The following is a 24,573-nucleotide window of genomic DNA, read 5'->3' as shown; positions in this document are numbered from 1 at the left end:
TTTTCTTTAGCTGTTTTCACTTTGGGAAAAAAAATGTGCGGAAAAGGTGGGAAATGAGACACAAATTAATCATGATAAAGTACCTGCATTTCGCCCCAAGGCATTTCGCTAATGAAAATGTCTGAGCGGTAATCAGCTGGTGATACAACTGCACATGCGGCATTTTCCTTGATTTAAGACAGGTATTTTAATAATTATCTTCTTCGCATTGTTTATAGAATGCTATAATGGGCCATCTTTAAAGAAATTATGCATGGGTTGATTGATAAATATGTTCCTGTGAGGAAGAACAATGGGGAAATATCATACACACACAACAACAAAAAAATAACCCACCATGGATGTGTAATAAGACACATGTTGCTGTAAAGGCAAAAAAAGAATGCCTGGGGGAAATGCAGGAGACAACCATGTGATTCAACATGGCTATCGTAAGGGTGTAAGAAACCATGCCACCAAATCTATCCGCCTTGCAAAAGAAGAGTTTGAAAATCGACTTGCAGAATACATTAGGTATGATTGAAGTCATCTTGGAAATACATTCGGGCCATGCAGAATTATTTAAGACCAAGTCTACTGTTGGCAAGCTTTGCACTTCTTCGGGTGATAAAACTTCATCTGACCATGAAACAGCAGAGTCACTGAATACTTCAGTATTTATTTTTGCAGTATATTTTACAGAAGACATTCAAGAGCTTCCTGTAGTTGATGTTTTACAGAAGATCGCTGAAATTTTGTCTGACTTCGACATCACTACTTAAGATATTGCAGAGAAACTTGGCAATCTCAAAGAGAGTAAAGCCAAAGGCCCTGACGGTCTTCATCCTAAATTCCTAAAAGAATTTAGGAGGGAAATTGCAATTCCACTGCAGATTATTTTTCGCAGTCGTTGAAACCAAATGGTAATTTAAGGGTTAGTAAACTGCTTTTGAAATCGACATGAACGGGTGATCAAGAAATAAGATATTTAATTAAAGAGGTATATAGTGTGAAACATTGTTCAAAAAGCCCGGAGCCGACAAAAGATAGTGATTCAGCGTGATTCCTGGTTGGCATTCTGAAAAGCAGGATGTGCGCAGTGTATATCAAAGCTAGATCATTGATTTTGCAGTGTTGCTTTACATACTAGTCTATGTTAAAATGCCTTGCATGCATTTCCAATAATAAGACTTGACCTAGGCTGTTTCATAACTTTCCCATGTGTATAAAACACGCAAAGTACACACACACAAACACAAACAACTATAAGGGGATGCTCTAAAAGTGCAGATTTTGGACATCCTTCAGCTGCTTGGTCACTTCGACGCCCCCTCGATGATCATACCTCCCCCAATCATGAACATAAACCGACATCCTTGACTACCAGTGGCGGATCCAGGGGAGGGGCGCACCGGGCGCCCCCCCCCCCCCCTTAATTTAATTTCAAAGCTTAGAAATATAGCTACAAACGGCAGTTTTGGGACTGTAAAATGTCAAAATTTTCATGCTCGCTCGCTTCACTCGCTCGCATTTAATCGTTATGCCATTCTAATGATGTTGCTGCCAGTAATTTCCAGCAGTTGCGCCCGGTGCACCCACCCCCCCCCCCTTAATTGCCAAAGCGAAAAAAATATACCAAACGGCAGTTTTTGGACTGTATAGAATGTCAACATTTTCAAGCTCGCTCGCTTCACTCGCTCGCATTTACTTGTTATGTCATTCTCATGATGTTGCTGCCAGTAATTGCCAGCAGTTGCGCCCGGTGCGCCCCCCCCCCCCCCCCTTAATTTTCGAAGCGAAAAAATATAGCTACAAACGGCAGTTTTTGGACTGTAATATGTCAAAATTTTCAAGCTCGCTCGCTTCACTCGCTCGCATTTATTAATTGTGCCATTCTCCTGATGTTACAGCCAGTAACTGCCAGCAGTTGCGCCCGGTGTGCCCCCCCCCCCCCTTAATTTCCAAAGCGAAAAAAATATACAGTTTGTAGCTACAAACGGCAGTTTTTGGACTATAATGTCACAATTTTCAAGCTCGCTCGCATTTAATTGTTATGCAATTCTCCTGATGTTGCTGCCAGTAATTTGTTGTTGCACATAGGCCACCATCATTCCATAATCCATTAAGTTTGCAGTTTGGGGACTGGAAAATGTCAAAATTTTCAAGCTCGCTCGCTCGCATTTAATCGTTATGCCATTCTCCTGATGTTGCTGCCAGTAATTGCCAGCAGTTGCGTCCGGTGCACCCCCCCCCCCTTAAATTCCAAAGCGAAAAATATACAGTTTGTAGCTACAAACGGCAGTTTTTGGACTATCAAATGTCACAATTTTCAAGCTCGCTTGCATTTAATTGTTATGCAATTCTCCTGATGTTGCTGCCAGTAATTTGTTGTTGCACATACCGTCATTCCATAATCCATGTAAGGAAAACTTACAATGTTGCTCAATGACTGCGCTGTGGAATGTATCACATTCCGTTATGTATTGTAGTCCCCATTAAGTTTGCAGACTAACACACACGCGCACACATGCATACACACGCACGCACGCACGCACTAGCATACACACCCTCAAAATTAATTTTCCACGAGGTGCCCCCCCCCCCCCCCTTCCAATGTCTTGACCCACGGTACGCCACTGTACCAATCCATAAGACAGGGAGTACCTCTGATCCTGGTATATCGTAACTACAGACCAGCCAGTCTGACATCATGTGTTTGTAAAACTATGGAATCCATTATTCGTGATCATAAAGCATCTTGACAATAATGATAAAATGAGTAATGTACATAATCGGGATGGTTTTTGTTCCAAACGGTCATGTTCTCTTCAACTCCTGGATTGCATGAAACAGTGGTCAAGAGCCCTTGACTATAAATAATTGTGACAGTTTTGATGTACTCATATCTCTAGACTTCTCAAAGGCATTTGATCGTGTCCCCCATAGGAGGCTTCTCCTCAAGCTAAAAGGGAACCTCGGCATTAATGGGAATGTATTGGGCTGGACTGAGGGTTTTCTCTCTGATGGATGCACTGGGTCAGACTCATTGTCCGTGGTGAGGCTTCTCCATGGAAGGCACTCGGATCCGTAGTGGTGTTCCACAGGCCCAGTATTGATCTATATTTTGAATGATGTTTCTGAACATGTTGACTGTAATATAAGACTGTTTGCAGACGATGCCAAATGCTGGCAGTCAATACTTAGTGATCCCATTTTGATACACAGTTACTGCAGGATACCATCCACAAACTTGAGGTCTGGTCCCAATATGGCAGCTCAAACAATTGTCAAATTCAATCACGGGAAATGTCATGTTGTGCACCATGGTCGTAGAAATCCTCGGCATCAATATCAGATGCATTCAAATGACAACAATGATATTATTGAGGTTATTGAGACAGTCAAAGAGGAAAAGGATCTTGGGGTGTACTTTTCTCCTAACCTCAATTTTAAGGGCTTTTTACACTTGTGTTTCTTAACCCCGGACTTTCTCTGACCCAGGACTATCGTTAGTCCCGTACCAATTTTTTCGCCAATTAGTCCCGTACTATCTCTTGTCCGGGGCTAAGGAGAAAACTGACCTTTTTACACTCGTATTTCTTAGCCCCGGACTTTCCAAACCACATGAATATTCATAATTACTCTGTGTACTGTACACGTACACGCACGCACCGGCAGCACTTGATTACCTCGTTTCTGATTGGTCAGTGAGGGTCGGACTTCGTCTCCGTCGCTTAGCCCAGGATTATTTTTTCGTTCTGTTTACACTCACTTGCTTGGCACCGCAATTGCGGTGCTAACCCCTGCTATTTTGCAGGGCCAGATAGTACCGTACTATCGGTGGGGCTAGCCCACTTTGGCAAAAACGAGTGTAAACAGAAAGTGGGCTAAGGATAGTCCCGTACCAACGGTGGGGCTAAGCCCCCCCCCCCCTCCCCCTTAGCCCCACCGTTGGTCCGGGGCTAAGCAAAAATTTACAAGTGTAAAAAGCCCTTTACTCTTCATGTACACAATGTAAAGGCGAGTAAAGTACTTGTACTTGGTCTGATCAAAAAGACTTAAAAGGGCTTTTTACACTTGTAAATTTTTGCTTAGCCCCGGACCAACGGTGGGGCTAAGGGGGGGCCTTAGCCCCACCGTTGGTACGGGACTATCCTTAGCCCACTTTCAGTTTACACTCGTTTTTGCCAAAGTGGGCTAGCCCCACCGATAGTACGGCACTATCTGGCCCTGCAAAATAGCAGGGGTTAGCACCGCAATTGCGGTGCCAAGCAAGTGAGTGTAAACAGAACGAAAAAATAATCCTGGGCTAAGCGACGGAGACGAAGTCCGACCTTCACTGACCAATCAGAAACGAGGTAATCAAGTGCTGCTGGTGCGTGCGTGTACGTGTACAGTACACAGCGTAATTATGAATATTCATGTGGTTTGGAAAGTCCGGGGCTAAGAAACACGAGTGTAAAAAGGTCAGTTTTCTCCTTAGCCCCGGACAAGAGATAGTACGGGACTAATTGGCGAGTGTAAAAAGCTGAAAAAATTGGTACGGGACTAAGGATAGTCCTGGGTCAGAGAAAGTCCGGGGTTAAGAAACACAAGTGTAAAAAGCCCTTTACTCATCTGACTATCACTCAGGGAAGTATTTTTGTCCCACTGTCTATAAAGGCCCTTGTTAGACCGCTCTTGGAATATTGCTCTTGTGTATGGAATGAACTTTCAAAGAGTGATACAAAAAAGATTAAATCGGTTCAGAGGAGAGCAACAAAGTTGGTATCTGAAATTAAATCGTTGCATATTCTGAGAGACTCAGGTATTTGGGGATTCCATCCCAGAGTATCGACGTGAATGTTCAGATAATGATTCAAGTGTTCAAGATTTTGCATGATGTGGAAGACTTTGATCCAGCTGTTCTCCTTGTTATCAATAATCAAGTTACACGCGGTCATAAGTTTAAGTTAATGAGAGTTATCAACCATTCAACTTATTTAGCTTACACTTCACCATTTTTATACCAAAAAGATTTTAACGCTGTATAATAGATATAAATATAAATTAGGTAATCTTATGTTTTTACAGCACAGAAAGTTTTCACCCTATTCTCTGCTGCATTATTTCACTTAAAATTGCCATATTCATCCCTCTGTATACCAGAAACGCTGTGAATTTTCACATGCCCAAAAAACATAATTACATGTACATTGTATTTCAGAAATCTGTGCTTTATTAAGGTCCGCTTATATGGAATTCAATACCAGACGATATTCGTAAAGTTACCTTAATGTATATTCAAACGTAAACTTAAGGAGAATTTCATACAAAATTATAGCATTCATAACTTCTTGATATGCTTGGCTGGCATTATTTTATTTCTAATGATCATCACTCACTTTGGGTTTGTACTGTCTTAATGTAAATGTAGTGTTTCGTGTATCATTGCTGTAGATTTTTATGCCTCCGCTAACGAAGTGGCCGGAGGCATTATGTTTTCGGGTCGTCCGTCCGTCTGTCCGTACGTACGTCCGTACGTACGTCCGTCCCGTTTTGTTTTTGTCGATATCTCAAGAACCGTATGGTGGTTTTACATCAAACTTGGTATGAGGGTATATCCTGGAGGGATAATACTTTGTTTGGATTTTAGGGTCACGGGGTCAAAGGTCAAAGGTCACAGCTTATTTTGTGAAAAAAGGTTGAAAATTCATGTTTTTCTCCATATCTCGCAAATGGTTCAAGGTATCTTCATGGAACTTAGTATATATGCTTGTTCCAATGGGCAGTGATTATCTAGGGAAGTTGGGGGTCATGGTTCAAAGGTCAGGGGTCAAAGGTCAAGGCCAACTCCTCAAAATATCACTACTTTCCTTATATTTATGCAATGCCTGAAGGTTTTTTTTTAACTTGATGTATACATGTATTACCCAATATATATATATATTCTGTGGGAAGTTTTTTGCCAAAAGGTCAAAGGTCAAAAGGTCAAAGGTCAAGTGAAAGTGCTGAATTGCACTTTTTCCTCCATATCTCAAAAGTAACTCAAGGTATCATCATGAAACTTACATTTTATATTTATGCATGTTCAACCTAACAGTGATTCTCTTTGGAACTGTGAGGTCAAAGGTCAAAGGCCAGGTTTAGATAATGCTGTTTTCCCATTTGATACTGAAATTATACTTTTTCTCAAGTACCTTGAAAATTACTCAAAGCATAAACTTATAAAAGGGTCAAAAGTCAAGAAAAAATTAATCATCAGTTCCCCAAATACCTGCACTCTGACATTTTAATCATTCATCCAATTGAACCTAGTTCTAGGAAAGTGAACATTCAGCACATTTGTGTCAAACCTGTCATTTTAATATTTTGCCAATTGTGTGAAATTGCCATCACACATTGTCAAGACATTGTACTATAGACCTATTAGGAGAACCATGCACTATGGCGGAGGCATATCAGTCGCCGTAGCGATATATCTAGTTTGTTTTGGTTCTGTTCTTACATCTGATAGAGCCTAAATTGTGTTCATCTCTTTTTTTTTTTAATATAAAAATGATTACCACTACGCCTAATGCATTTTTTTTTCTTATTGCTTACCTGGGTCGGCCAGATTTTAAGGAAACTTTTAATTCCTCGTTGGCTGCTTCCCTTCAGCTTAATGTATTCCATAGATCCGTCTTTAGGCCTACTCTACATGTTTGTCATGATTGTTTATCATTACGGTCATTCTTTGATTTTTTATGCTGAACAAATAAATTCAATTCAATTCACAATTCAATTCAATTCGATTCAATTCAATTCAATTCAATTCAAGTTGTATAAAGGAAGGTGTCGAGAGAGCAACTTTAATAGCCTTTGTGCGGAAACTGCATGTCGAGGCAACATCAGTCAACAGCTTCAAGTAGTAATTAAGCTCAATGATCACTGGAAACAGAAATATAACAAATTTAATCCAGATTGCTTAAACTGACCATCTAATGGATACATCACATGGAACTCCCCAAGCTCAGGATTGATTCCTTTAATGAATGGCCCTCTCAGTCTCAACAAGACAGAGTCTTCAACTTATACTGGTGGGCGTCATCATATATAGGTAATTCACGGTAATTCAGGTAATTCAGGTAGGCTCTATATGTATATTTTTCCACGCTGCGCTGTGTTTTGCTTGCCGCGGGCGGAGACCATAAGATCAAAGCAGGGAAGAACGATTGATCATTTGGTGACACTTTCGACATATAGACAGAGGTAGGCTCCTATGCATTAATTTACAAAATATAATGAATGTTTTTAGTGGGTCCGTGGTTGAAGCAAGGGACAATGAATGCTCGCGTGGTCGTACTGATTATGAGACACTCTGTAAAGATTCTATCTCGGGTTCAGTCATATACAAGATAATTACAAACGCACTCACCTTCCCTTTACTTCCAATCGAGAGGAAGGTAATAAGAATATGGTGTTAGAATACCGGTACTTGAGCAAGCGTCTGCTGCAGCAGACGCTTTGTCCTGTTGTTGTCAACATCCTGCATGTCACGTGAGTCCAAGGACTTGGCTCGCTCGCTCTCAGCTCACACGTTTACTGTACAGTACTTTGTACAGTGCTGTTGAACAACGCATCTTGAAAGACCTGCCGCCGACCTGGGCATCGCATCACAGATGATCATCGCTGATCGCAGATCAAAATTTGTGTTGCATGCGATTGTCGTGCGATTCGATACAATATCGTCACAATAGAAATTCACATTGCAATCAATTAACCTGAGCTGGAGGAAAAACAAAGAAACGGTACTCGTCATTCCTGTGTAGGGCCTAATGTATGGCTTTGCCTTCGATTCGGGGTTCGGTCACCTATAGGTAAGAGGTCACTCAGCTCCGGACCGGACGACGGTGCTTGCACTGCTACAGTACACCGGCCGAATCCGCCCCTACCTTTACTGTCGAAATCTTTGGCAGTCCCTGTTCTCCGACGCTGCTCTGGTAAGACGCATGGGTTGGCGGTGTCCTACTTTAAACTTTGTCGAGCGAAAGTACGTAATCGACGGAATGAATGTAATCGAAAATGCGGAGAGTTATAGACTAGGTAGATCTTCATTTTTATTCTGTACAGTTCCAAATAAACTAGCGTTTATCACGTGTATACATTCCCGAATCGTAGGCTTCTTCAGTGTAAACAAATGTGGGTATGTGGTGAGGCTCGAGGCTTTTCACATCTGATACTGTACTGTAGATCTGGCTGATGTTGCATTGCAGTTACACGGCCTCATCATCTTCTTTCAGGGCAGACGTGCTGAATGGAACAGTTAATTTGCTCATGCTGAATATAATTGGACAATGGGGGAAAAAAGATACAGGCCTAGTCTATCTACATAACCTTGAACGAAACCTACTTTGCCGTTTTACGTGTCTGGACGAGAGTCTAGCGTTAGACATATAGACAAGCATACTGCGGTAAAAATATTTTTAAAGCCTGTTTGGTGTTGATGTTGTTGGCTGTTTTGAGGTTGAGCACAGGAAGCTGAAGAAGGCTGCATTGCAGGTTGTACTACACGGCAGCTGGTAGAAGCTATAGGTCACATGTGCTTGTATAATGTAATGTACTGTGAGAGCTGGTGAATGAGAAAGAAGTGATGCAATGGTCTGTGAGTGTGAAGTGGCTGAGGATGCCAGATGAAAGCAGAAAGAAAGAAAGGTGTGTCAAATAGAAATTAGGAAGCGCTATCTCATAAAGACAAGGAGGAACAAGTATTCTGCTATTCTGAGAATACGCAAATACCACTACCACCACCGACCCCCCCCCCCCCCCCCCCCCCCCCCCCATGGCCCTCCTGTTGATTATGATGAAGACGAAGAGCATATGGTGAGTATATTTGTTTTAAATCCATGCCATTCTCTTCATGGAGAGATCACCTCATGTCGTGAAAGCTTCTGTAATTGAGATTGGCAAGAACATTACCAAATTGTTAAGTTTAATTTTGAAGATATTATATGTATACAATTTGTTAATAAACATCATAATCTGTGGGATTATTGCCCCACAAAGATATTCTGCTTAGAAGAGGTACATACTGTAATCATCTCTTTCACTTTCCATGTGCTACTTCAAGGAGAAGGGAACAAAAGTGGCATTAATGTTGATGTGATGAAAAAAGTAATTGAAACTATGGACCTTACCGGGGAATTCGTATGTGAATCATCCATGAAAAATCTGATTATTTCTCACCTCAGCCAATGGACCCCGAAGCTGCATGGGTACCATCTGTCTTCACTTTTATTATAGGCTCATTGAACCTGAGGCCAAAGTGAAATTGTGCAATGGCTTAAATTAGCTTATCTTCCAACCTCCCCAAAACCTACCACAACACAAGCTCAAGGTGTAAGAGTGCCTCCTCCCCCTCCCTTCCCCCCCCCCCCCAAAAAAAAAAAGTTTTAAATGGATCTATTAAACATACACATAGATGAAACACTGCATACTATGCTCGTAGCAGTTCAACTTCATAATCTTGAAGCTCAAGTTTAGCCAAGACCAGGCTAGGAAGAATTTATTGTGAAGAGACAGGCTCTGGGAGAGTACTAAGGTATAGACCTTGTACACGTGTGTAAATCTTCTCTTAGCTGGCTCAACCAATCGGGTTACTCACACCCAGACCAAAACCAGAGAACTTTCACATTGGTTACAAAGCCTGATCTACACATAAACTGAGCTTAAAATGGGTCTAAAGGTAGAAAAGCATCATGGGTGTGAACAAGTAGCCATTCTCTTGATTAATTGCCACATTGATATGGTAATGGTGTGACATGATTCTAAGTGCAGGGATGTGCTTTTACTGAGCAGTATATCACTTTCACAGTGCTGTTGAAATGTCTGGCAATTCATTAAGACTTTGGCTGTTGGTCAAGATTAGACATTCTTTTTACAGTAAAACTCAGCATTTTGGTTCTTTATGTTGGTACAACTTGGAGGAAATGACTTTTGTGTGTCATGTTTTTTTCCCTTGATAGTGTCTTGCAGTTATTTCAATGACATAAAATGGTAATGATTAACCATATGATACCTGATTTACAGTGAAAGCATAGAATAGCCTTGTGTATAATTCATTGGTCTAATGATGAGTTAGAAGGCTTTGGTAGTAAGGGAGAGAAGAGAGAGGGATATGGTTGCAATGCGTGCGGGTAGACACTGCTCATAAATGAGTCATGGTGGGATAGAAATGTACTGTGCGCCTATATGTGTGAAGTTCATTGTATACGGCTGCAATCTCAATGTTTGCAAGAAGCAGAGTGAGACATCGAAATGTGATGCAAATTCACAGTTTCGTCAAGCGTGACAGCGTTGGTGATAGTGTATGCTGAGGGAACAGCTGCAAACATTGAGATCGTGTAAGAAACGTGCTTTAAGCGATATGTGTAGGTGGTACAGTACATGTCTGCAGTGAGGGGTGTATCTGAAGCTGGGTACACATCTGTTCACTATTGAAAGATGGGAGGGGTAAATTTCCTTATTAATAGTAGTTTGTTTTATTCTAATGCAGAAATGGATTGTCACCAAGTCTTTGTCATTAGCACATTATTTTAGCACTGTAGCATTTCACAACATGCAGTGATAAAAGACATTTTAGGTGTGTATCATTTCCATACAGTATTTGATAGTGGAAATATTCACTTATGATCCTACAATGTGATACAGTTTACTCCATTATAACAAAGTCCTAGAACTGGCACTTTTCTTTCGTTATATCAAAATTGTGTTATAACCAAACAGTATCATAGTCTATTTATAATGATGCAGACGATAATTTTGGGATTTGAATTTTGATTTTGTTGTAACAAGAATTTGTTGTAACCATGTTCATATATAATGGGGGTGCACTGTACTGATGTAAAAAGAAACAAATGCAAATCACTATTTAAAGTAACTGTACATCGTGTGTGTGAATTGTTGCATCTTGTAATGTGCCACAGTCGGGGAAAAAAAGCCACATGAAAGTCATCTTGCTTTCAAGACTCAGCATGGATAATTAAATGAGCCAAATTTCTTACTTCTACAATTATTATATTCAATCTAGATTCCCAAATTTCTTATTTATATAAACCAGTGAACTTGTCAGAGGCCATGACCTGAAGTATTATAATGATAATAATAATAATAATAATAACATGCACTGATGTAGTATGCAATCCATTCATTTTGATTCATGAGGGTTTTCAATCAATTAGAACTAGGTAATCATAAAGCATTATAAAGATCGCCAAACCTACACACACATTGTATTGATGTAATAGGCATTGAGAGCATTAATGGTAGCATTTGTGGATGAGGCCTAGTGCTCATTTGCAAGAGGTCATAGGTTCAAATTCTGCCAGGTGTGGGCCTCCTCAGTTGAGATGGATTACCCAGAATGTCCCAATATACTGATTATGATAGCAGGCCCCCAGGCTGGAATAAGGACAGAAACATATAGTCAGGGTAAAATGTATCATATTATTACACTATCATTCTCATGTTTAGCATTGTTTTACCTTTTTATCTTTTCTAATCAGGCTGTGACTAATTCCATTATAGTCGCTTTCATTTCAGTGACAGATCTTACAATATTAATCCTTGCCCGAGTATACTCGGGCAAGGGTCTATGGGAAATGCATGTTCTAGCAAAATCATCCTGTCCTCAACAGGTTAAGAATAAATATTTTGACAGTGATATTCTTTACATTTTTGCACATTAGACACATAGTTGTTCATGTCAAATTTGTAGTTTGATGCTTGACATTATATAGTTTATAAATATGTTCATGGAAAAAAAAAAGTGGAAGAGTTACAAGTGCACACCTTGTAGTTTGAAGAGTGCATATTTATGTCCACACTTTGTTCTGATGCCTTCACAAGATATATACAGGTGTATGCTTCTTTCTTTCATTCTTTCTTTCTTTTTTCTACATTACTTTATGTAAAACCTGAGGTATATATTGATGACTGTAAGAAGCCATGTAAACCTGGTAAAGTTTGGGAAAATCATTAAGGGAAATTGCAAACTCATTTTGGTTTAGTTATATTATGGGCATGACAAAATGGCTCAAAATATTTGTCCCCCTCCCCAGCCCCCCCCCCCCAAAAAAAAGTGTATGCAATACTATTTGAATGGAAAATATTATATGAATACATATTTCCGTAGTACATATAGTACAATATCTGTGTGGTGCAATGGTGTTTTGTTTGTTGTTGTTTTTTCATTGAGTACATACAGTACATCAGTATATTTCTCTTTAGATGTTAACCGTTGTTTAGAACTTTCTGTCATGAGAATAGACCCAAGAATGATCTTAATTAGCTGTTTGCATGGAAAAGGAATTATGTTGTACATGAACATCATATGTTGGTAGAGCACTCATTTATCAGGAACCATAGTCCCATGCAGCTAGATATGTGGGTCTGTGGTTCTCAATGCTCTTTTGTGCTATTTTATTACTATTTTTCACATTTGACCACAGTGAACAGACTGTAATGCAAAGATAAGATCTTCAACCAGATTTTGAGCATGTTACCAGCCACGTTTTATTCATTTGCAAGTATCTGTTGTTAGTACTGTATGTTATAAATTTTTGGCATTGTGCCTATAATGTCGCATGATATTTAGGACGTTGTGCAAAAATTTAAGAATGTCACTGTGACATGCTGCAACCTTTTGTGGACCACCCTTGGCCCCCACCATGATCATAATTATCTTGGATTGAATACAAAGGAAATTGGCATTTGATGTGAAAGGAAGTAATCTATTCTCTGAACCAACCATAGATTATCTCCATGTGGCATTCAATATCAAACTTTATCCTAAACATTCCTCTTAAAACAGCAGCTCAAACTGCTTTCATTGGGCTGTTGGTTTGTTTGTTTTTCCAGACACCCAAAGTGCTCGCAAATAAGGACAACCATCTTCAAGATAGAAGACAACACAATGAATAACTTGAGTTAAGAAGCACATCTGTATGTTTTGCCAGTAATGGTGGCTATGTGGAGGTAAGATATCACATGATTTCAGAAGGAAAGCATGTGTGAAGCGGAAGGTTGTGATTGCACAGGGAGTGACTGACTTATGAGCCTGCAAGACACACATAGTTTGTTCAGCAGTGCAAGTCTTCATTGAAATAGACTAGATTCTCTGTGTCTGTACTTGCTTGTTATTTTTTAATCATTGCGATAATGTAGGTTACACCAAACAATGTGTGAAATAGAGACATATCTGGAAAGTAAGCTATACTCTTTTTTTGTGGGTCTACAACAAATATTTTTTTTCAATCTTCTTCCTGTAAAATTTTAAGAATGAACACATTTTGAGTGATTTTAACAATAAAGAATAGACCATTAATGTCATATCATTATACCAAATATGATACTTAATAAAACACACACACACACAAAATGTTATTTCTTTTAATCTGTGTCGACGTCAAATTTAGGTATGGCATGAATCCCACATGCTATTTGCACTTTGCTGCTTTTCATCAACCTTGACCTGATGTGTCCTTTATTATTGTAGAGGTTGTTGTTGAAATGAGACACTTCCTGTGTGGATGCAAATCAACTTGGCTGAATATAAACTTCCATTTCCTCATGCAATATTTATTTTTTGCAGTGGGATATTTTTCTTTTCTACTCCAAAAGTACAGAGCTTGTAAACATGAAAGCCCTTTTGAAAGACGTCTTTGTTGGAAAAATGAGTGAATACTTAGAAGTCACTCAGTGGTCAGTTGATGTTTTCAAATTATTTTCAATGAGAGCACATTTGAGTAAATGTCTGGTTGAATGCACGACGTTTAAATGACACAAATTTAACAATTGCTGCTAGTATGAATATTTTGGGAAAGGAATTATGATTTTGGCACTAATAATTGATTGAAACACTTGTCGTTTGAAAATTCACACCTTTTATCTGTCATTGGAATAAAGATTGTTTGAGCCAAATTTTAGATAGTATTACTTGTGGCTCCTACATTGTAATCTGCCATGTCCTGTTCAAGTTCCTATTGTGTTTGTCTCCACCGAGCACATTTGGGTGCCTCCTTTAAAAAAAAAGGAAAAATGAGATATTTTGACTATCAGTGTATTTTCTCTATAAACATCAGTTTCAAAGTCTCTCATTTGATAAATGCTGAAGGTTGTGAAGTATAGTGTTATGAAATTTAATGTAAGAGGTCTTCTTGTGTGGAGATGAAACGATAGAACATGTGTTTATTAGATCTATTTTTAAATTACACAATTATCCAGTCCATCATGAAATCTCAACCTGTAGGTATAATACCCCAAAAACTGTCTTATACTTGTCATGTTATGAGGAGCAACGATAATGTAATATACACATAGAGTACCAGTTATTCATTGTCAGGTTGAAGAGGTTATCATACTCTCTGCCCATTAAATTAAAGTTGCATGTGGTACGAGATTGTAGGATCTCTGAGTGGGTAAGGTCCAAGGATTGAATTGGATAATAGCTTATTTGCATAGTTCACAGGTGAAAGGGTGCTGTCAGTTATCAAACAAATTCTAGGCACATCCATGAAATCATTTTAGAAATCATTTTCCGCAGTCATGATCTTCTGTGATTATGAGTAGATGTCATGATTGAGACAGAATCAAATAGGCCGGGTTACTACTTCAAATTGATTGATATTTTTCCTCTATTACTAAAGGATCTTTACTTTTCTTTTACAAATCAGGTGCAGCATAGAGATACAGTTATGTAAGCATGCTTTTTTTTTTCTGGCAGATGTCTTGTTGACAATACAATCATAATTAAGATTGATTTTAAATTTGCATTACTTTTGAATGAATCTAGTGTAGCCTTTATTCATGGTCAGTGGGTTTGACGCTTACATTTCTATTTTCTTCTGTCCAAATGGGTAAGATATAAAGATGAAACAGAAGTGATCATTTCATTCCAGGCAAAGCAAAATTTTAGGTATCATCTACACTTTTTTTTAATTATTTTTTAACCATCACTTGTTATATGATGACAATCCCCAGTGATTTGTGTCTACTGCAGTGGGCACATTTATGATGAGATGATATTCGCTGATTGCATTTTTTAGTTCTTTTACAAAGATGCATATATATCAACATCATTTTATACATCAGCCATTTTAACTGTGTACATTTTTCTTTGTGTATGATTTGTTACATTCAGTACATTGGTTGCTTATTTCATTCTTGCACTTTTCTTTTCATGTACAGACACTTGTATGTGTATCGGATTGTGAGGAGAGCCCTATTCAATCAAATATAAATGTTGAACCTCATGAATTCACTGGAGACATTTCTGTAGAAAAATTTAATCCTTATACAACGGACTGAACAAAATGCATATCGCCTGAGTTTGAAAGTGCAATCTCTTATTATGAATTAGTTCCAGGTGAACTCTTGTTCACCCCAGTGAATTATGATTTATCCATGGCGGCTTTGTGTAGCTGATGTGCGTGGATGGTGTTTATATTGGAAAACCAGACAGACCTTTTTTTTTTCTGTGCTGCTTGTGTTCGCTCCTTTTCCGTTTGCAAAACTGACAAAATAGAACTCTCTTGCCCACACACACACACATACACACACACACACACACACAAACTCTCATAACACACACTCTCTCTTTCTCTCTCCCTCTCTCTTGCTCGGTCAACTGAATACCCCAGATGACACTTGGCAGTGGATCACGGTCAGTACGGAGGCGCCGATGAGTGAGTGGTCTGTCAGATGCATGAAGTGTGCTCCTGCTGGAAGTACTTGCCCCTTTTGGAAAAGGACACTTGGACCTCAGCAACCATAGGAATTTGCTTCAAGCGAAAGAAGGATTGAGCTCTGCGGCATTTTGTTGCCTTGCAGTGCTGGCTAGAAACATCTTCAGTGTTCGTGGCATGTCGTCTTTCATTGTAACATAGGCAAAGCATCCCCATGTTCACTGGAAAGGTTTTTGATTTCATACAGAACCTACCGATTGGGAACGGCAGCCAGGTGTGAATGAGAGACAAGCCTTTTTTGATGATCCTCCGCCGCCTTCATTTATATGCACAGTGTGTGACCTGAGACGTTCTTGTGTGAGAAGCTCCAGTGCTTTGAAATCTACCCATTCCTCCAGGTAGAGAGTATTACAATCACGTCGCTCACAGCCATGTGGTGTTTCTTGTGCTATGCTGCCGTAGTCCTCGCCTTTGCTGTTATTGCCAAACTGATAGAGTGGCAACTGAGAAGACCTTATGTCGACAAACTAAATGAAAGGTGAGTGATCAAGAATTTATTGCTGCTCTGTAAGAGACCAGTATTATCTATATGGGAATTTTCTATACATGTTATCTTACTTTATTACGTGCTATGTTATTTCGTTATGATAATTGTTACAGACTGTCAATATTGCTGATCACTTAATGAAACAAACTGAACGTAAGACTCAAGGACATTTAGGATAAAGCTAAGAGTCATAGACAGATTCAAACTATCACATTTTTCCAGTGACTGCTGTAAGGTGACTGGATGGCTACAGGTAACATTATCAGGGCAAGATCAGGAATAAAAACTTGTTCTGCATGTCTCAGACCTTACGAGCAGTGAAGTACACTTCTTCTTTTGTAAGCGAATTGCAGCCACCTGCCTTTTTTGCAGCATGAAGTTTTCATTAATTGCCCCTGGCATTCCATGCATAAAATGTAGAAAATAACTTTCATGTAGGCTATACATGTTAATTTTGCAAATCTTGGCTCTCACAAAAATCACAAAATTAAAATGTATGCAAACATTTCTGGTTTTACAATATAGAAATATCATTATGAGAATAAGGGAGAAGGTGTTATGTAGTAGGATATGGATTTGGCAAGAGAATGCGAATAGATCGAAAATGAATTATCCTGCTATTCACTATTGTTTTATTAACACACAATATACTACCTGCTATGAGGCTGCGTCTTGAATTGATGCAAGATTAAAGGAAGTGGTTGTCCAATTTCAAGGTTCAGTTATTGCACTTTTCTGTACATAAAACACGACACATGTAATGATTCGTGTAAACGAGAAAGGGATGAATAAATCCTTTGACGAATGGTGTTCGGCGAGAAGGCGAAATTAAGGATGAAATTTTGGAGAGAAATAGAGAAAGAGAAGAATAATTTGCTAATCCAACGTTTTGAAAGCGAGATTATGTTGAGCGAGTTGGCAACGTGATGTTTCCGATGCTTTCATGTCGAAAGCTGGTCAAGAAGTGTGGGCAGAGATGAAAGGATGGAAAAGTTAGAGGAAAGTTCCATCTCCGAGCTTGCGGAATACATTGTTATGATTGGTCGAACTCCTTTTCAATAACCTGTAACCATGCAAACGGAGATGTGGCAATCGCTACTTTATGTAACAAGGCTGGAAAGATGTGTGGTCAGCAGGTTTGGTTGCAGACGTGGCTGGCCTGGTTTAAAAAAACAAACAAACAAACAAACAAACAAACAAAAGAACTCCAGTGTTGGGCAAAATTAATGAGGAGTTCCTACATGGGTAACATGCATGACAATGTGTTATTGGAACAGAATTGGCATCTTCAGATTATTAAGCTAGTAACACAATAATGACTGCGTAAATGTCATAGTTTATTAGATATCACTTCCTATGGGAAAGGAGAATTCTTTAACACACAGGAAGAAGCCACTTAGTGTAATTTGAGGTTAAGGGTGTTTTTTTCCCCTATTGTGTGTACATGTGTTTTGCAGATAAACCATTCAGAGGCTCTGCACTCAACAACATGGCAGCCAGATGAAAACAATGTAGATTGCCAATTTTGCATTATGAGTTTGATCTGTCAGGAAGTGACATAATGAAGGAATCATAAAATGTAAAGGAGGGAATGAAAACTGTAGCATTTAGTAATGTTCTGGTTCTTTACACATTGAGCGTTTACCTACTAGGGACTACTACTTTTTAAAGGCAGCGAAATGATGTGGAAAGCATTAGTAACATCAGAGTTTGTATTCGCAGGCACAAGCAAGCTCATGATGCATTCTACACCTGATGGATAATAACAACTGCAATAGATTAGATTTGACAGGTCTATCCTGCAATTGACCTGCTTCTTGTTCCCTGTATGCCAAACGGTCAGACAAGGTTCAGATTCACGTCTCTCACTGACTGACTGTCTTGCTCAACAGTTCGTTTTGTTAGTCTTCAAAGAACTAGACCGGAATATGTTTTAGCTAAGATCTATGGATCATGTGTCTTATTAGCAAAACCAAATCATTGATAATACAGCTGTAGGTAATTAAACAATCAAAACGGAGCTTGACTCACCTGCAGCTAACCTCTGATTGAATGCAATTTAATATGGCTGTATCAGAAATGAAGTAATATTGCCAATAGTCATTCAAATTCTTATCCTTCGTTCTTTTTTTTTTTTTAAGTGACTATCAGTTGCAACTATTTATCTACTGAGGCCCAGTAATGGGCCGAGTGAGCTGGGACACACATAAATCAAGTGGTACAAGTACATGACATATACACATACAGTAGTATGTGATATCACAGACTTCTTTGCAGAAAATTTATGTAACAAAATGTCTTTGATTGTATTAAAGGACAAGTCCACCTTCATACTACATAAGGATTGAGAGAATGCAGCAATATAGTAGAACACATCAGTGAAAATTTGAGGAAAATTGGACAATCCGTTCAAAAGTTATGAATGTTTTAAGTATCTGCGCAGTCACTGCTGGAAGAGAAGACTACTACAGTGTATTATGTCACATGCGTACAACTACTGTATACGCCGAATATTTCGCGAGGTTTTTATTTTCGCGAATTTCGCGAGTCAGGTGCTATTCGCGAAATTAAAGGCGCGCGAAAATATTGACTCTGATCCTGATGTGAATGTGACGTACGCGTGTACACTTCTTTGTTCAGTACAGGAATCCATGATCGCGAATTTAACCACTCACGAAATCGTCGGGAATTCCCGATTCGCGAAAATTTAGACTCGCAAAATATATGGTGTGTACAGTAAAATAAGGAAAATAAAAAGAGAATTTCACAAAACTTTACTTTTTGAATAAAGTGCACATTTCTTAGACTTGCTACTGACGTATGTTAAGGGTAATATTATTCCCCCTGCCTTCTGAAAGAGAGAAGGCGAGTGTTCTTTTGCTATGCGAGAAAAATGGAACTATGTTGAATTTTCTTTATTCTTTCTTTATATCGTTGTGCTCATGTGACATCACAAGCTATAGTAGTCTTTTCATCCAGCCGTGACTGAGCAGAAACTTCAAAAATTCATAACTTTTTAACGGATTGTCCGATTTTGCTCAAACTCTCACTGATGTGTTCTACCATGGAGGTAGAAATACCTCCATGGTTCTACTAATATTGCTGCATTCACTCAACCCATATGTCTATGAAGGTGAACTTGTCCTTTAACCTCTAAACATCCATGTGTAGTTTATATGTTTAACATCTTCTCACACATAGAAGACTGCTTGAATTTGGTCAGAAGCAGCCATCTTAGATTCTTTGAAAAAGCAGCAAATTTGATGCTCTTATAGATTTTTAGAAATCTTTGTGGGTAAAATTTATACTCATTATCAAATATCTTGTCTGCTGACGGAGTTAGTTCTTAAACTTGTTATAAGAGATCAATGTTTTAGCTCCTCAATTGTTGTCTGCAACTTGGATTCAAAATACAACTGTCAACAAGGCAAATCACTTTGTCATGATTGTAGGTCACTTTGAAGATTTTTTTCTTTATGGATTTGTACTTTTTATATACAAAAAGAGACAAATTACTTTGAACCTTTCTTCGTCGTATTTAAACAAACCAGTGTTTGACTGCAATGGTGGAATCTACTGTAAAACATGACATATTCGCGGCATAAATTTTTTACGAATTGGAGCCGACGGCCTTTTTTGCGGCATTAAATTTTCGCGAACTGCCACTGTCATTCAATGCATACAGTGTAGACAAGAACTTTCGCGTGCATTTTGATTTCGCGAATCTTGGCGCTTGCGAAATTCGCGAAATTAAAATGCACGCGAAAATTCCTCGTTTTACAGTATTCAAAATTTCACCCATCTACATCTAGAGCATTTCGACAATTTCATAATGTGATCATTCTTGATGCTGATGATCAAACATAGGAACTTGTAACTATCCCATACCTTTTTACAGCTTCACAAACTAATTCATTTGCCTTCAATTTATACCAAAGACGCAGATGATATTACAAAGAATGTAGGAATAAGGACTCTTTATGCTTAAGATGACAGGACAGTTTAGATGTGAGAAAAATACAAACAAATTCAAAAAAAAAAAATTGACTGGTGTTAAAACTGCTGTACAGTTTTTATGCACGTCATCCCTTTCAGGAATTTGGGATGCAGTGCATCATCTATTTTGCAACCTTGTGTTACATTGTTTGAGTGTTGGATTGCTAATTAACAGTATCATTTGAACTTGTAACCGTATGTTACATTGTTGGAATGTTTGATTGCCAACTAGATTTCTAACCATTGGAACACCTCTCATTGAAAGGACATAAACAGTCATAAACCTGAACTACACACCCTTAACTTCTTCATTACCTTCTTAACATATCAAGATTGCAAAATAGATGATGCCCTCTCTCTTTACTTTGGTCAAGGCATCTGTCTTGATTTTCTCTGCTCAACAAACATTATTTTGGTGTTCATGTGGCATAGTTTTGGAATGTTTACAGCTTGCTGACATAAACACGCTTTGTACAAACATCCCTACACATTCTTTGATCCAAACACTGGAGATGATGAGCCTCATATATATTCCCTCCACACCATGCAAATGAAAATGACCTTTTGAGACTAGCTTCCAGGAAATATTTATGTTGTGATGCATTCCACAGGCACTGACCCTGCCATGTACGTGAGCGAGAAAGTTGATGAACTTGTGGAGGTGTACACGTGGATGATTTCACTGTGAGGTTGGTCAGTGAGACATGTTCAAGGCACCTGCAGCATAATTCTTCTATCCAGTATGAAGTGAAAATTCATCCACAATTTAGTGTTCACTCTCAAGTGGTCCTAATTCTAATGAATTATGGCCATAAGCCAAAACTGTATTTCAGTGATAGATGTATGTATCTTTGACCCATAGTTGAATTGGTGGGAAGAATCTTTAAATGATTGTGTGCATTATTTGATCAAAAGAAATGATTTAAAATCGACTTTTGAACATAAATATCAGAGGACTTCAATCTTTTGATTGAAATTTAACTGAAAATTATAACAGTATGCTAGCTTTCATCAGTGCACAGTTCTCCAGAGTCAACTGAGTATCTTTCTAGCAAATCATTACAGATAACGGTTGTAAATGTGGATGTATTTCAAGTTGTTATTTTAAAGAAATTAAAAAAGGTCTAAAGGGATTGTCCATTATGTGACCTCTAAAAGTTAAGTTGGATATTTTCAAACTCCTTTGAATCAATAACAACTGTGTACTTTTATGATTATGCACAACAGTACTTGACCTGATATTAACCCCGGAGACCTTGCAATAAACACACTTCACCACAATGGAGATTGATTGATCACAAAGTGGTCAGACGTTGAAGGAATGTCATCCCCACAAGATCAATGCAAGCAGCCTGAAACCCTGTTTGACCCTGTAGACACAGCTGACACTGGCCTCAATCAGGATGAAAGCACAGTATCATAGGGAGATCTGTACAGCTTTGCTCTAGGCTATGTACTGCTGGTCTTTGCTGTAGGCTGACAATATGCCTGTTTAATGAGCATGTGATTCATTCATGAGGGAGATTACTCCGTTATTAAAATATAAGTCAAGAATGGTCTCTCATGAGATACAGACTGAATCATATTAGATTGTGTTGATCATGAAAAATCCTGATTATATTGCTGACCCACCTGACTAGTAAATGACAATCATAATGACCCTTTTATGAAGATTGGTGTATAGATTGCTGGTGGATATGATTACATTGTACTTTGATAAAATGGAATGTACAAATTTACTATCAAAATTCAGATTTTACAAATTTAAATCAGAAAGTAGTTTTGTTTTTAAGACTGTAATGTTTGGTATTAACACATGTTTGTATGGTGATACTTATCCCAAACTTGCAAAGTGTATAAAGACAGTTAGCTCATTGCAGCTGAAGACACATTCAAGCATTTACAATGGTTAAACTACAAATGTACATTTGCAATGTCACATATATCATAAACTTACATGAATTAATTGTTACAATGTAAACTCAACCACACAGATCAGTCACTCTTTCATCATGGTTAAAGAGAAGCTGCCTTAATTTCAAGGATTGGCAGAAAGAAATCATGAAATACCTGGCTTTATTTTTCCCACTGCAAATTTCAACTTTGTATGACATTCAAGCCGTTGGTCTTTAGTCCTGTATACACTGATGACATACACTGTACAGGTTTACATGTATTCAATATTCCCAATGAGTGACAGAGAGACTGCAGAACAGGGCATTAGGAAATGTATCACTGATCCATTTAAATGGTCAATCCAGACTAAGTTAATAATTAATGCATCTGAGACTGAGGTACGACATTTCATGTCTAAATTTGCTCCTACTCCTCTGGTTGTACATATATGTATTGGATGGTGTAGAAATCTCAGCAGCAAGAAGAGTTTGAAACTTGGGAGTTATCAGGAAAAATACGGTACCACAATGCGACCGGCGCACTCCCAAATAATCGTTTGTTTACAAGCAGAGCGCCACTACAATAAAATATTGAAAGATTTTAATTAAATGCCCGGGCCAAGCCCTGAACTGTAAACACACAGAATTGTGGGGTCGAGTACCCTAATTGAGGCTGTGCCTGGCCTGGGCTTGCCCCAGCCCTGCACTTTAAATGGGGTCATAGATCATTTTCCCTTGACTGATGCATGAGAGTATCATACAAGTAAAAACTTTCATGCAATCTGGATTATTCTGATACAATGCAGGTCTTGACACTAACTTTTTCTCTGGTGGCTCGTTCAAGCCAAGACCATAACCTTTAAATCTAAAATTTTGGTAGCCCGAATAAGAAGTGAAGTGGCCAAAATAAAAACAAATGTAACTTTTCCTTTTGAATCATGTTACCCTATCAGGCCACCAAAACATAACCATTTTTGAAATCTGGTGGCCCAACATCAATTTGTAGTGGCCCTGGGCTACCACTAACGTTGAATCCTGCAATGGAAAAGTAATCTCATCTTGGACCTTTTTTTTGGCACTTATTCAAAAAGGTGCAGAACTAAATTTCCACATGAAAAAATATTCCAGGGTTGCAATAACAGACCTGATGATGATGACCAAAGGATAATGAAGAGTACAAGATGGCATCTCACTACATCGTGGATCATCAACTTTGATAGTTCAAACAGAAACAGGCTGCCTGCTTTGGGGGAAAAAAAATCCAATCCACGGTAGAAAATAAGAAAAAAAAATCCACAATTAGACTAAACATAAATGTAATCAAACTCAAGGGAATGGCTGTGATTATAGGCTTGTATTTTGAATTTGCTTCAAGACTGTATGTGTGCCTGAAATAGTTTTATATCTGTGTTTATTTTCACAGCAAAAAATACATTCCAAAGTCTATACAGAGTATAGTCTAGACAAGTGGGCAGACCTGTACCATGTATTGTTCAAACTTGAAAGCATTTCTGTGTGAGGGGGACACTTTTAAATGAGTAAAGAGGAGAAGCAGATAACATTGAATTATGAAGACAAAGTTCACAGTGGAACTTACTAGATTGACATAATTAGAGTCTGGATATTTGTAGCATTTCTCTGTGTACTTATACAGAAAATAGAGATCCATTGGTACTGTGAAATTAAGGTTTTTACTATTATACTCCCATCCATGAAATTTAATGTTCATAAACAAGTAAAGTTAACTGAATATTGCCTCATTCAAATAACAATCAATTGCAAGAAAATTTGCACTTTTGCAAAAGCAGTTTTATAACTTGTTCTTATGTATGTAGTTGTATTGACTTGTCAATCTATGTCTATAGGCAACAGGCAAATGTTAAGATGAATATTGAAAATGTGAATAAAGCAATAATGTCATGTGTAAAAATCAACTTTTAATGGAATCATAGAGGAAATGTTTTGCAAAGATAGATACAGTCATGAATAAGGATGAATGCGAACAATCCTTTCACAATACAATCTACATGAAACATGTCATAAAGTTCTGGATAAAATAGCAAACAAGAAAAAGCAGAATGTAAGGGTTTCAGTGTAAGAAAAAAAATGTTGAATTTAGGAATGAATTCAGTTCAATTCAATTCATTTATTTTCATTCTTTTTTTCCAACAAAACATAAAACCTCATCAATCAGGAATCATATCAAAAGCATGCCTGCATTCAACTGTGCAAAGGATGAATGATAGTTAACAAATGAAGGTATACATACATACTGGCAAAATACAAAGTTATGTTTTGAGAAGAAAAAAAAAGAATTGAGAGGTCCACTAAAAAGCATGCTTGTATACTGTGAACCACTCAAAGGATTCTTTGAATAAGGAAATATCGTCGGTTGAGAATGATAAGGGCTGTTAAGTGACCACAAAACCCATAGTGTTCGAGTAGACTTAAAGCT

General features: G+C 38.3%; 1 protein-coding gene across 3 annotated transcripts in view; it reads left to right on the top strand.

The window, feature by feature from the left end:
* Nucleotides 1-7,131: 7,131 nt before the first annotated feature.
* LOC139738501 (retinol dehydrogenase 7-like) overlaps nt 7,132-24,573 on the top strand; it is a 32,556-nt gene continuing 15,114 nt past the window's right edge. Inside the window, exons 1-3 of one of the 3 annotated variants that reach the window (XM_071649128.1) lie at nt 7,132-7,209; nt 12,856-12,972; nt 15,636-16,218. In XM_071649128.1, coding sequence (XP_071505229.1) covers nt 16,112-16,218 — 107 coding nt within the window. In that variant the 5' untranslated portion in view covers nt 7,132-7,209; nt 12,856-12,972; nt 15,636-16,111. Of the gene's footprint in view, nt 7,210-7,595; nt 7,941-12,645; nt 12,973-15,635; nt 16,219-24,573 lie in introns of those variants that run through there. The other 2 variants (XM_071649126.1, XM_071649127.1) reach the window with 2 other exon arrangements.

This window comes from Diadema antillarum, unplaced genomic scaffold (assembly GCF_040938485.1).
Source record: "Diadema antillarum isolate AM-2024a unplaced genomic scaffold, OU_Dant_1.0 seq00000746_RagTag, whole genome shotgun sequence".
In the NCBI taxonomy this organism is placed as follows: domain Eukaryota; kingdom Metazoa; phylum Echinodermata; class Echinoidea; order Diadematoida; family Diadematidae; genus Diadema; species Diadema antillarum.
Note: the sequence above shows the minus strand (reverse complement) of the source record. Positions and strands in the feature narration are given on the sequence as shown.